Here is a 15545-nt window from a genome sequence, read left to right as displayed (position 1 = left end):
AAGCGTCTCCTCACATTTTCGATGTAGAACCACTTCTTCTTCATTTATTTTCAAAATTCCCTGTTTGAAGTTTAGTTCAAAACCTCTAGTGGCCATGATGTCCATTCCGAGAATAAGTTCATCTTCGATATCTGCTACTACCACTGGATGTTCAAAACTGGTGCTCCCAATAACAAAATTAAGGTTTACTTCTCCATGGACAGCAGCAGAGCCCCCCGTAGCAGTACGTAGTCGCCATTGTGTTGTTTTAACCTTCTTCGATGTTTTAAGAATGTCCGGTCTGATAATAGTTTTCGTCGCTCCTGTATCCAACAGCATAGTCCGGAACTCTCCATCAACAAAACCATCCACAAACATGCTGTTGAATTTGTGTTGTAGCGAGGCGACTCGAGCAGTTTTCGTTGGGGCATGTTGGGTACAGATCGACGTGTGCCCCTTCATTTCGACCCTTAGTAGTTTTCCGACCTCGACGAAGCCGGTTCTTCGTTCTTCTCCTTACAACGGCTTCGCACGTGTCCTACCTGTCCGCAGTTCCAGCAACGAATCAGTCCCTTCTTGCCCATGTACTGGTCCATTACCTTCCGAACAATCCCTTCCACGGATTCGTCGGAACATTCGTCGATGGCCCGTACTCTTCCTAAAGACCGAGAACTTTGTTTCGCAGCCTCAAATTCTAGGGCACGTGCTAAAGCATCCACCAAGTGCGTTGGGTGGGCTAGGAGAAGTGCTTGTCTTGTCACGTAAGCCGTCGGAGAATGCCTGTACTGCCAACCGCTCCATAACATTCTCTGGCGTAGCAGGGTACGCAAGGCGAACGAGGCGGGCTACGTCAGCTTCAAACTCCTGCAGAGACTCATTTGACTTTTGAATGCGATTTTTTAGCTGGGAATGATAGACATGTTCCAAATGAGCTTGGCCGTACCTCATTTCTAAATGTCGTACCAATTGCTGATAATCTCCCTGTTCCGATGGTGACAATGCAGGATATCAGTCGCATCTCCTCGCAGTGCGACAGTCAAAGCGGTAGCCTTTTCAGCGATTGTCCATCCGTTCGCTCTCGCAGCGGCCTCAAACTGGCCAAAATAATTGGTCCAAGCGGTTTTTCCGTCAAACTGTGGAGGCTTAATAACTGACTTTGAGATATACTTATTTTCGACTAGTTTCGGTGCCTCCGATGTTTCTTGACATTTTGGTGAATTTGCCTTTGCTATTTCTTGTTTTAAAATTTCGATTTTTTTATTTACATCGTCCTCAATTTGTGTTATTTTGTCTTGTAGCTCCGTAGAATTCTCTATAATCTTTTCTTCTAATTCCCTGGAATTTTATGTTATCGTTTCTTCTAAATTAAGTATTTTATTATTAAAGCTGCCCTGTATGTCTTTAGAATTTTCTGTGATCTTATCTTCTAAAATATTAATTTTATCACTGATTTTCTCTTCTAAATTAACTTCCAAGTCAATTATTTTACTATTCAAATTGTTCAAGTTGTCGTCTAATTTTTGTAAGGACGAGTCAAGGTCACCTTCCAACTCAAAGCAAAATGTGTCAGGATCCTCACCTTCCTCCACCAAAACGTCTCTCAGTCTAGCTTGCAAAATGCTTTTCTTTCCATCTGTCTCGCACTCTCTTCCAGTATACATTTTAATTCCGACACTTTCAAGTCTTTCAACAATTTTTTCGGAGCCATTGTCTGTCTTTTTATTTTCCTGGTCACACATGCCACACTTGACACCAATTGTTACGTTTTTCGTCGGTTTCGTGTGGATAGAAAGTCACAATTTATTTAAACACTATTTATTTAACACTAATTAACAAAAACAATAACGATAAAAGACTTATAGAACTATTTACAAACGATTTATAACTAAGAATTTATTTTGAACTTTAGCGCGTCAACTGTACTGTTTATTTATAACTGCCCCCTGTAGGCCACAGCCGCCGGCTTTTATACCGACAGGTAAAGAACTCTAGAATAGTCCATAGATCGTTAGTTGCGTAGAGAAGGTTTTTCGAATGTTCTCGTATGTACTAGTCCATTCCAGTGGGACTCGATTCTTCTCGAACGAATGAATCATTGCGGTGTCTATGCGATGTTAAGGTCATCCGAGGGCGGGCCATATTGTGAGGTTAGGTCGAGTCCACACCGGTCCGCAACAATACTAATAAAAATTCTCTTCTAATGTGCCTCACCATCTTCCAGTGCTACGAGCCGCCCCTGAATTTGTCAGGTATGTATGTAGTACTCAAATAGTTACTCTAATATCCTTTTATTTTATTTTCCAGTCTTCTCTTCCAAGGTGGTATTTGAGGTTTATAATTTGATGATTACTCTCCTATCCTCAATTAAATTAGATCACGTGTGTCCTGAAGAGATAAACTTTGCGGTAAGTATTGACTTAATGTTCTATTCATGATGGCGACAGTTGACTTAGTTTGATCATTATATTTAATTTTAGGAAGCCTTCACCGACTTAAGAAGTCAACACAACCATATTTCATACGGTACTCCTTAAATATCCGCGTCCAATTTTTTCGGTTACTATGTTTAAGATGCCCATTCACGAGATTGAGGTGTGTTGTCAGAGGTCTCTGGAATTTCATTTACGTTGTAATTCTGTTCCTATTCTAGGTCTTGTATTTCTGCTAATACTGCTTGCTTCTTGCTTTTTCTTTCTTCCTCTCACCCAGCCTAACCTAACTTAAAGCCGGTTTTAGCGACTAAGTCGGGATAATTCTTATCAACGACCTAATCGCGGTTCAACACAGTACGAACGATAGAACAGGTAGAAAGAATTGTGGACTTCTGGATTCTTTCCGGGTTGTGAAGTTGGAGTTTCTTAAGGCTTTGAACACGGTTTACGTCTACTAGGCCGTTACAGGTAAGTATTATCGGTAATATAAAAGTCTTGGCTCAAGTTTTATATGGCTTTTAGTTCTTGTGCCAGTGCTTCATATTTTGTGATTTTCTCTTTTCTTGCATTTTTAATATTTTCCTCTAGTGGTATTGTGATGTCCATCCAGCAGGTAAGCATGTTTTTGTTTTTTATAGAAGACTACTATAATATCAGGTCTATTATGCTGCACAGTACGATCTGTGATGATGTCAGTATCCCGGTATACTTTTCCGTTTTCTACTATTTTTTCTATAAGTATCGGTAGTACGGTGTAATTTAATTTAAAATATTTTCTTTTTTGCAGATTTCTTGGTGTAGAATACCAGCCACTCGGTTGTGCCTGTCCAGATAATGCCGCGGTGCAAGATAGGTACATCCAGAGCAGATGTGTTGAATTATTTCCGGAAAGGCATTGTATAGTCGACATCTGTCATTAGGTAAGTCCTTTTTAGCTATTATTTTTAGGAAATTTTTAGTTGGTATATGCTGGTCTTGTATAGCTGTAATAAATACTTCGGTCTCAGCTCTGATCTCTCCATCTTTGAGAAAACGTAATGACAGATTTTGGTCAACGTCGGGGTTATATAAGTTGGATGGATAATTTCCGTGCAAGGCTTTCCCTTTTCACTCTTCTGTTAGTTCCTCAGCACCCCTAGTACCTACAGGTAATCTTTGACCTGCTAAATTTAAAGGTGTGAAATTCCTGTCGGCGGTCTTAATAGCTGAAAGGAGAGGGTCATTTGATTGGTCAAAGTAATGCTGCAGACTTCTGATGTGCTTTACATGCATAGCAATGAGACTAATAATTCCTCTTCCACCTTTGTCCCTTGGCATGTAGAGTCTAATGGTTGAAGCATGGGGGTGGTGCATTCGGTGCCTTGTCATTGATGTTCTGACTTTCCTATCGAGTGATTCCAGGTCGGTTTGTGACCATTTTAGAACTCCGAATGTATTTAGAACTACAGGTGCTGCCCACACATTGATCGCAGAATTCTATTATTCATTTCATATTATTTTTATTACTTTATTGTATTTAATTTTCCGTATTCAATGTTTTACCCTAGGTCATTTTTAAAATTTAAAGGTCATCAATATTTTAACGATCAATAGATTAAACATTTAAAAAACAGACTTAAAATTATTTTAAATAAGTTGTGTTTATATGCCCGAAACAAAAAAAAAATAAGTGTGGCATACCATTGTACTCTGGAGACCGAATTTTTTCAAACCCTGAAATAAAAAATGCAGGTCCGTATTTAAAAAAAAATAAGTTGGCCTATGTATCGCATATATTATCAGCTAATTTGAAAATCTAAATATACTATCAAGTAGCCGTGATAAACTGGCTATGATGATGTGCAATTAGTTTTTGGATTTTCTAAAAAGTAACGGCAGAAAAAAATAAAATTTATTTTCAAAAAAATCCGTTTTTTTTTCGAAATAACTTAAAATTCCAAGCAATCCTTGAAATTATTAAGTTATTAATAATAAATTAATATAATTAAAACATTTCTTTGCCTCAATTTAGCAATGTTCGTATCTATTACGGTTACCGAGATACCAATGCTGCTCGTACCCCGAATTTGTAGTACCTTATATAAATTCTGCAAATACTTTTAGAGCCCTTACAGACGCTCAGCTATTTAACAGAGGCGGACAGTGCAGGCCAGTTTGCGCAGTTTAACCTGTACTTCACTTTGTCAAACACATGCGATTTTATAGTACCGATTTTTTATCTACAACCGCGCCACTCAGAAGTAGCGCACTATTTCAGCACTATTTTTTCTAAGTGAAAGTTGCCTCCCGAGATAAGTTCTTTCTTGCATTTTGCTTGCTTGTGAAATAAAGAAAAAGTAGATAAGCAACCGTAAGTTACCAAAAACAAATGCACCCAAGATTTGCTACTTAAAGGAAATAATTATTTCCATATCAATTTACTTACTGATTAAAATGTTGAAAAAGAGGATCGGTTTAACTACCTAAGAATGAAAGAGGAAACTTTAAACTATTAGAGGAATAGAACTATTGAAATTGATTTCTTTGAAAAACTACCACAGTATGATGCGCAGCATGCATGTAGCACAGGAGTTTCTACAGTTTTTGAGCGACGATATGTAACGGTAGACAATTTCTATAAGAACTATTAACTAATTAACTCTTATAGAAATCTGCCGTTACACGTTTATCATTAACTAATCATAAAGAAGATCCAGAGAAGGCGCGTCGAAAATTATCGTGTTTTATAGAAGTATATTATTAAATTAATTAATGGTAAACACGGGGAAATCGTGCTAAAGTAGTTGCAATTATTGTGTTGTTGTGATATAATTTAATGGTGTAAGTATTTTAGTTTTAGTTGTGTAATAAATTGATAACTGTTTAATCGTGTCCGAAACAATATATTTTGCCGATGCAACAATTAATTACAGTCCTTAACAATATATATGTATACGCAACAATTACAAAATTGTTGCACATACATTGTTAAGATCTGGTTGTGATTACAAAATCACAACGTATATATTAAAATATTTAAACAAAAGTACAGTACTTAAAATAGTTATATCTTATTCTAACAAATACTTTTTAACGGAAATAACTGTTGCATTGTTCGTTTAGTTTAATTTCGAAAAAAGTCTCTAAAATAAGCCAAGTAAAACTTTGTTCAAATGAGGTAAAATTAACAAATAAAACACCTAAGAATTGTTATCTTACTTATGACAATATGTGCATCATTCACAATATATTGTAAATATATATTACATTCAGATATCATGTAACAAATATAAACATTCTAACATTTTTATATATATAATTTAAGGTGTTACCTATATCAATATAAATTAAACATTTATATATATATACAGCCTAAGTTAATGAAATGTTACTTTAATAATATTAAATTACATTACATTAATGTTATAATACATTAAATTACTCTTATATCAATTGAATCAATAGGGTCTCCACACATCAGAGCCTTTAGTATAGCTAACCCTAATACTTTTATTGCTTTCCTTCTTTGTAGAACTTAATTCTTCAATCTGTTTCGCTAAAGGCATAGTAGTTTGTCGGTCAAATTTATAATTTAGGTTTCCATCTTCTTGTGAACTTTTTTTACCGGTTTTCTGTGTTGAATGAAGACAATCGTCGGAACTGTTTTCTGTGCATTTTTCTTCATTAATATGTAACACATCGATGTTTTCACTTGAACTATCTGGGTATTGTGAACTACTTTCTTCAATAGGCGATGATAATAAACCAGAATGGGGTGTATTTAACCAGTTCCACTCGTTCGAATAAAGCTGGGAATAAAACCACTGGCTCGGTGGGGGTAAAAGTGGTGTGCTTAAAAACAGACTTGCCGCCAACGCGTTATTAAGGAAATGCTGTTGACTAGTATACTCTGATGTAGGTACATCAGGAAATGATGTAGGAGCTTGTATAGGTGTTGGTGATGCACTAACTGATATGTCGTCTTCGTTTGATGATTTAGAACCATCTGCTGTAGTTAACAACTCAAGTTGGGCTGGTGAACATTTTGGAGATGTTGTACTGTGTGCAGTATTACAGTTGATTGATATGGGACCCAGAGAAACTATGGACGGATCTATAAGTTATAAAAAGAAATTTAAATTTTTTAACCTATTTATTATTCATTATAGTGACAGTTCAAAAGTGTTACAAACTATAATATTTGTTGGTATGTGAAATTAAATTAACTAATTAGAAAAAAAAAATTAAGGAATAATGCCACATCGATAATTGGGATTTACCAATTATTCGGTATCACTTTTTCTACAAAATATTTAAATTTTTCTTAAAAAATTATTAATTTGACAAACTGCCTACTATCAGTTTTTTGCTTCTATTAAGAGAATATTTTTATCACTATTCGTTAAAAATATATATTTTTTATTTAGATATCTGAAAATTGGTGTACCTGCTATGTAAAATTAAAAACAAACAACTTTTTCAATTTTTTTTTCAAAACTCTTCTAGCGTTATTATCATTTGGAAACATCAAATGAATTAGACACTAATGATCCATTCAAAATAAATGGATATTGTATCTTTATATTTCTGTTTTATATTTTAAATTCAGATATTATTATTTCCAGAAAGGATTAACTTGCCTTTAGCTATTTTTGTCGAAGTATTCACTTGCCGATCTGAGTGTATAAACAAGGGCGAATGAAAATGTGGCGGATGATGTCGTAATTGTGGTATTATTGAGGCAGGAGAACAATTGTATCTGGTACCTAGTAACGGCCACTCGTGAGGGTTTCTAGATATCGCAGATAAATGATGTGCAATACCTGAAACAAAAATATATTTCCCAGATGAATTATTTTTATTCTGAAACAAACTATATATAACACTAAAAATATAAATCTGGAGAATTGAGACTGAAATTTAATTATAATAAACATACACTTTCTATGTTGTAATAAATTCGTCGAATTTGTCGGTTCTCTTCAAAATCTTTTAGTTAAGATCAAGAAAACAACAGTATCGACTAATGGAAAGGAATTATTCTACAAATGCAAAGCGACAATCTACTTTACGATTTATTATTTTATATTTATAAAATGTATAGACTGTGTAGTTGGTCTCTGGTGAAACATTGTTGAAATACCGTATGATCGAGAAAAAACGGCTTCCAGTTGGCTGGGAAATGAACATCGATGGCATTTCCCATATAAATTTATATATAAAATAATAGCGATCTTCATTCCATAGCCATCGCTGACGCCGTTTTTTCTCGATCATACGGTAGTATTATTGCAATAAAAATCCCTTCCGTATATTTCAAATTTTAGTAGTTTATTATTAGAATGATATAGATTTAAGTTTCGGCTTTTTAAGCTTCTAAAATAAGAAAATGGTCAATGTTACTGAACAACAAGAGTACCCAAACCCAAACTCTATTTTTTGACAATGTTGCATATGCCACAAATTAACATCCGCAAAAAAGATAGTTTTTCGTTTTTTTAGTCGGTCAGTTAAAACTCGTTAATATTAGAATAATTAATATTTCAAATAGCTAAATGGCGTATTTTTTTAAATAAATTTATATTTCTATAAATGTAAATTATTTAGAAATTATTAAATAAATTATTTAGAAATAAGTATATTGAAATAATATACAGGGTGATTCACGGGCATGGTACGTTAGACGTTTATAGGGAACCGGTGAAAGTTTTTTTAAATTTAGATTTTTGAATAAAGGTAGGTACCGAAGGTAGGTAGAGGAGATCGAAAACTACTGTTCATCAATATGGTCTCGACCAGTTAAACACAAGACAGATTCCTGTTGGATTCGTAACGTGGAAACGTAATCAAAATAATATCAGATTTGGTTGCTGAAGCAATTAGACTTACACAAAACTGGAGAGCAGGGAGCCCGAATGGAATCCACAATTTTTGGGTTAAGCGACTGAAGAGCATACACACTTATATTGGTAAGTTCTTCACAACATTTATTGAAAAAAAAAAAGAAACTATCCCCGAATTTTTTGGCAGAGGTAAACATATTTACTGTCCAAATCAGAGCAATTAAATGATCTAACAAAGTACCGACCCATTACCTGTTTATGCATCCTATAAAATATCTTAACAGTATGTGTTGCAAAATGTTTCTATAAACAAATAAGAAAGGTAATAAATTACTTTCCGAAGAGCAGAAGGGTTGTATCACAAAATCTCAAGGCTGCAAGGAACGACTCATAATAGACTCGGTAATACTGGAGCAAGCAGCCAACAAACTACGAAACATATACACGGCATTTATAAATTACAAAAAAACTTTGATTACCCGCACTGCTGGCTTGTGAAAGTATTACAGATATACAGGGTGTTTCAAAAAACATGTGCCATCTCTCGTGGGGAGATTCCTCACGTAAAAATAAAATTTATTTTCCATATCAACATAGGTCCGATTCTGCTGTGTTTCATAGGTACAGGATGTATACACCCTGTAGCTGTCTTAATATTTACAAGTCTTAATATTTTTTCGATTTATTATAATTTTCTTCCAAGTACTTTTAGCGTTTCGAATGAAATTTTGAGGGTAAAAGTTACTATAAATACGACATATTTTAATGCTAAAAAAGGGTCTATAAATTCATCAGAGACGTGCATATGGTTATCACTAGAATATTTAAAAAGAAACATGTGCGCCACTGACCTTTTTTCTTTTGTTATCAAAATTGTGTAGGCCGTTTAATGCCAATTAAAAGTTATCCCTTGATATTTTTTAAAATTCGGCCTTCTTGATGAGATTTTATTAATTACAATAATTAATAAAACACAATTTTATTAATTACAATTAATAAAATTAAAATAAAAATAATAAATTATATATTTTACCTACTTTATTATTAAATATTATTAATATTAATTATTATTACTTACTAGTCCTACTCACAGCAATTTCAAAGAAAAAAATAAAGGTTTTTAAAATTAAAAAAATCTAATTTTAAAAAGATTTAACATCCTATAACTCTAAAACTATGCATTTCCATACCCACGTTTATAGGAACTTTTTTCCATATTTTTTGATGAGGAATCAATGGGTCCTTATTTAAAACTTTCGCAAGTTAATAATATTATAATACTTAAAAGCTTGCTATTAGATTTGGATCAAGGTAGATTAAAATTCCTAATTTATCTGATCAAAGAGGCCGAAATCTACAAAATATCAAGACACAACTTTTAATCGGCATTAAACTACTAACACTATTTCGCTAACAAGAGAAAAAATGTCAGTGGCGTACATGCTTTTTTAGAAAAATATTCTAGCGATAACCCATATGCATAACGATAACCCATGGCTGGTGAATATATAGACACTTTTTTAGCCATAAAATATGTCGTATTTATAGTAACTTTTACTTAAGTGCTTGAAAGAAAATTATAATAAATTGAAAAAATATTAAGACTTTAACACAAAGCAGAATCGGACCTATGTTGATATAAAAAATAAATCTTATTTTTACGCGAGGAATCTCCCTTTGAGAGATGGCACATGTTTTTTGAAACACCCTGTGTGAATATAATTGGAGAATATGTCCTCCATTTTATAAGTAGGTATCTAATTTATTTTTTACTTACCACTAAATTTGAAATGTAAACTTCCAGTTAACGGATCAGTGTGAAAAGGTCTTGTTGCAAATGGAAAGTTATGAAAACCGGCTTGTCTTGTTTTGGATCTTGGCTCTCTAGGACCATCAACTGTAACCTTGATTGCTTTATTATATGTTGCTACTTGAGGTGGAGAAGTAGATACTATTATGGTCAGGGTAAAACTCTTCCCTGCAGAAGAAAATATTATTTAAAGCGATAAAAAATGTTTTTAATATTTAAAGAACTAAGTATACAATTCGCTATTAGGTTTGAATGATTTAGAAAAAAATACATTTACATCCAAAATATACATATGTCATTACTAACATATTCTTTTACAGTTTTGGAGTTCGGAAATTACGAAAAATATAATGTTCCCAAGCTTAGGGTGTAATCTTGTGTGTTTTATGCAGAGTGAGTCTTAAATAAGTGCAAATATTTTTAGGGGTAGTATATTTCGAGATAAATAGCAAAAACTTATGGTCAACAAAAGGCCGTGGTTCGAATCGAGAACGAAACTTCGATGAGTTTAGTGTTAGGAGGGGAGTGCAACAGGGCTGTATATTGTCGCCTCTGCTATTCAATGTGTACTCGGAACATTGAATAGCATTGGCACAGAGGATGGGCTGGTAATAAACGGAGAAATAATAAACAATTTGAGATATACAGGTGATACCGTTCTGTTGGCCGATACCGCTGAAGGTCTCCAAAGGCTTATAGATCGTGTGGCGAATACATGCAGCAGATACGGAATGAAGATGAACTGCAAGAAGACTCAAACGTTGATCATTAGCAAGAACTACATCAACAACTTTCAGTTCACTGCTAACAACATCGTTCTCCCAGCGGCCGAAACAGTCAGGGTGCATACCTGGGCTGCATCCTACTAAAGACTGGGACCATTATAGCGAAATAAAACACCGAATCGAAATCGCGAGAGAGGCATTTAACAAAATGCCAGATATACTATGCAACCTGTCCTTCAACGTCCGCACTAGAATCAGAATCCTGAGATGCTGCGTGCATCTCAACCTTTCTGTATGGAGCAGATGGAGCAGAGGCGTGGACTCTTACCGACGCAGCATGCAAGCGTGTGGAAGCATTTGAGATGTGGTGCTATCGGCGCATTCTTAGGATTTCGTGGGTGCATCGCGTGTCAAATGAAACTGTACTACACCGCATCAATAAGGAGTTGGAGTGAGAGAGGGAATGTCAAACGCAGAAAACTGGAATACTTCGGACACATCATGCGGAACGAGAAACACCGCCTACTGCAACTCACACTGCAGGGGAAAATAGAAAGCAGAAGATCAGCGGAACGCAGACGAATATCCCGGCTGCGAATTCTACGAACATGGACTGGAATGACGTCAACAGCTTTGTTCAGAACGGCAGTGAACAAAGTAATATGGACCAATGTGATAGCCAATATCCAAAGAGGATAGGTACTTTAAGAAGAAGAAGTACATTTCGACCCCAGACACATGTATATGGTTTTTTTACGCAAACAAAAATTGAAAATTTGACAGAAGACAAAATATCCAGGAAAGATCCAGTAGTTCTCAAAATTTAAGCAATTTTTTTTACATTTTCAAAGTAAAATATCTCTCGTTATTTGAAAAACGGTAAAGATAATAAAGGTTTTATCGAGATCTACCAGCCCTGAAAATATCTGCACTTATTTAATTAAATAATTTTTTTTTTATAAATTTAATTACTTTTTATAAAAGTGATTATATGAGTCTGTGGCGATACTCGCTCTGGAGTCACAAAATCTTATGTATCATTTAAGGGAGTCATATAAGAAATTTAATTCTACGCTGTGTTTGTCATAATGCGGATCAACCTGCTCACACTACCGGTTTCGGAACCCTACTCCATCATCAGGTGAGCTTGTGAAATTAAATTTCTATATTAGCAGTTAAGTGGCAAGAATCCTTATATAATTTTATTATATACCTCTACTGCAAGAAATTTTTTTCTATTTTATAATTTGGCTTGCCTGAAAAAAAGCCTTCTACCATCCTTTTACTATCGATAGTTGCGCCTCGGTATATATATATATATATATATATATATATATATATATATATATATATATATATATATATATATATATATATATATATATATATATATATATATATATATATATATATATATATAAGTTGAAGTTTTCTCGCATTTGTTTTAATAATATATATATATATATATATATATATATATATATATATATATATATATATATATATATATATATATATATATATATATATATATATATATATATATATATATATATATATATATATATATATATATATATATTATATATATATATATATATATATATATATATATATATATATATATATATATATATATATATATATATTGTATATATATATATATATATATATATATATATATATATATATATATACATATATATATATATATATATATATTATATATATATATATATATATATTAAAACAAATGCGATATAAAAAGTCAAAGTAATTCCTTGTTCAAAATAAAGGGATAGTTTGCTTCATAAACGTTGGGTCAAAAGTCAACCATTACGGAGATATTGCGGTACAAAGATGGCGAAAAAATAATGTTCTTATTTTTTATCTGGAAAACGAAAAGAGATAGACTAATGAAATTTTATGGAAGCATTACTGTTATGAAAACACACTTTCTGGTAATTTTTTCACCTTTTTAAAATGAGTGGAAGGGGTTGAAATAAACTACCCCTATCATTCTTGTTAACGAAATTTAAAGAAAAATCTTATCAAACACATGCAAAAAAATTAATTTGGATAGTTTAGTTTGTTTGGAAACTTTTTTATCTCTTGTATTTTTTTTATAAAACTGACCGATTTGAAATTAAAAAATAAAATGTAAAGCATTATCATGTCAGGACTAAAAATATTTTTAGATTAAGAATCTAGTGATAATAATGATAATAATAATAATCTAGATAATAACGTATTGCAGTAGGGTAATGTCAAATAAAACAATATTAGAAACATCCTACAAAGTGACAGCGGCCGACTAGATTTTTTCCTAAAAAAATTACAGCTGCCCACTAGATTCTTTATCTAAAAATGTTTTTTGTCCTGACATGTAATGCTTTTACATTTTATTTTTAATTTCAAATCAGTGAGTTTTATCAAAAACAACACAGAGATAAAAAGTTTCTAAATAAACTAAACTATCAAAATTATTTTTATTTGCATGTGTTTGATAAGATTTTTCTTTAAATTTCATTAACAAGAATGATAGGGGTAGTTTATTTCAACCCCTTCCACTCATTTTAAAAAGTGAAAAAATTACCAGAAAGTGTTTCATAACAGTAATGCTTCCATAAAATTTTGATTAGTCTATCTCTTTCGTTTTCAAGATAAAAATAAAAAAACATTATTTTTCCGCCATCTTTGTACCGCAATATCTCCCTAATGGTTGACTTTTGACTCAACGTTTATGAAGCAACTACCCTACTATTTTGAACAAGGAATCACCCCCTGAAGTTTTTCGCATTTGTTTTAATAATATATATATATATATATATATATATATATATATATATATATATATATATATATATATATATATATATATATATATAAACTTATTTACTCATTTACTCATTTTAAAAGGTGAAAAATTACCAGAAAGTGTGTTTTCATAACAGTAATGCTTCCATAAAATTCGCATTTGTTTTGAAACACCCTGTATATATATATATATATATATATATATATATATATATATATATATATATATATATATATATATATATATATATATATATATATATATATATATATATATATATATATATATATATATATATATATATATATATTTAATTTTTATCTTGGCTTTAGGTCAGGAAAATTAGAAAACGGTTTTATATTAAATATTTCATGACGTTTCGACCTGGTAGAGGGTTTTATCAAAATTGTATTACTTGAACGTAGATTGTTTGCTTATTACAACTTATCATTTTCTTTCTAAAATCTTAGCGAAGAAAATATATCCAAATTGGTTTCCACACACATAACACAAAACTATCAATAAAGTCGTCACAATTTTTGCACAGAGACATATACATTTAATGGATTTCAGTGCTGTAAAATCCATTAAATGTATATGTCTCTGTGCAAAAATTGTGACGACTTTATTGATAGTTTTGTGTTATGTGTGTGGAAACCAATTTGGATATATTTTCTTCGCTAAGATTTTAGAAAGAAAATGATAAGTTGTAATAAGTAAACAATCTACGTTCAAGTAATAAGGATAAAGACCTACCAGGTCGAAACGTCATGAAATATTTAATATAAAAAACGTTTTTCTAATTTTACCTGACCTAAAGCCAAGAAAAAAAAATAAAATATATATTGAGAGGTCAAAGAAAAGAAAAAACAAATATATATATATATATATATATATATATATATATATATATATATATATATATATATATATATATATATATTTTTTATTTTTTTTCCTCACACTGTTAGTGGTAGTTCTAGTCCTGTCCGGGCTGTAACCAGCCAAGGGCACGACGAATATTGTCAATAAGGTGAGACAATTCTTCGAATAATTCCGACGGTACCAAGCACAACTGCTTTTTGCATCCACATTATGGTGTTGTTCGGGAGGTTTAGTTCTTTGATATGTTGGTTTGTCATTTTGTGCACAAGTCCATTGGCACTTATTATTAACGGTACTATAATCACCTTCCGCAGTTCCCAGATTGCTTTTATTTCCTGAGAAAGTGCAGCGTACTTGTTTATCTTATCTGCATAGGCTTTAGCCACGTTATAATCCTGCGGTACTGAGAAGTCGATTATGATGGCGGTTTTTTCAGGTTTATTCCATATTACCATATCGGGTTTATTATGTTCTACTCCTATATCTGTTTCTACTGTAAAGTCCCAGTATATCTTGGTGGTGTTATTCTCTAATACAGCTTTTGGAACGTACATGTGGTGGGGGGTAAATGTGTCAAGGAGGCCCTTATTCAGGCATACCAACTGGTGCACTACTTTTCCCATGTTATTATGTCTTTCTAGGTATCTGGTCCCGGCTATTTTACTGCATCCAGAAGACAAGTGCTGTACAGACTCCTCACTAATATTACACAAACGACATTTTGTGTTTTCAACTTGTTGTTTTAATATATACCGTGCATATGTTCGGGTTTTTACTACTTGGTCTTGAATGGATAGTATTGCGCCTTCGGTTCCTGGGAAGAGGTATCCAGCTGTTAGGTAGGTATTTGAGGCCTTGAAATCCACATCTTCTTGGTGTAAGGAGGCGTAAAATCTGCCATGCAGTTCTTTACTCTGCCAGCGCTGTTTCATCTGTCCAGCAAGATTTACAGCTTCCGGTTCTTGGTCGCTAGCCAGGTTGAGTGATGTATAGTTTTTATCTAAGACTCGTATGCTTTTATACACAGGTGCATTGTTGGTGAGTAAATATTTTCGTAATTTCTGTCTTTCTTCC

At 32.6% G+C, this 15545-nt stretch overlaps 1 protein-coding gene across 1 annotated transcript in view; it reads right to left on the bottom strand.

Annotated features, from left to right (window-relative positions):
• Positions 1-5839: 5839 nt before the first annotated feature.
• LOC115887579 (runt-related transcription factor 1-like) overlaps positions 5840-15545 on the bottom strand; it is a 101517-nt gene continuing 91811 nt past the window's right edge. The window contains exons 2-4 of the mRNA XM_030907041.1: positions 10011-10211; positions 7031-7213; positions 5840-6504 (exon numbers count right to left, since the gene is read on the bottom strand). Of these exons, the coding sequence (XP_030762901.1) occupies positions 5849-6504; positions 7031-7213; positions 10011-10211 (1040 nt within the window). The 3' untranslated portion in view covers positions 5840-5848. The remainder of the gene's footprint in view (positions 6505-7030; positions 7214-10010; positions 10212-15545) is intronic.

This window comes from Sitophilus oryzae, unplaced genomic scaffold (assembly GCF_002938485.1).
Source record: "Sitophilus oryzae breed Bouriz unplaced genomic scaffold, Soryzae_2.0 scaffold_578_pilon_pilon, whole genome shotgun sequence".
Classification (NCBI taxonomy): Eukaryota; Metazoa; Arthropoda; class Insecta; order Coleoptera; family Curculionidae; genus Sitophilus; species Sitophilus oryzae.
This window is presented reverse-complemented; position numbering and strand designations above follow the sequence as displayed.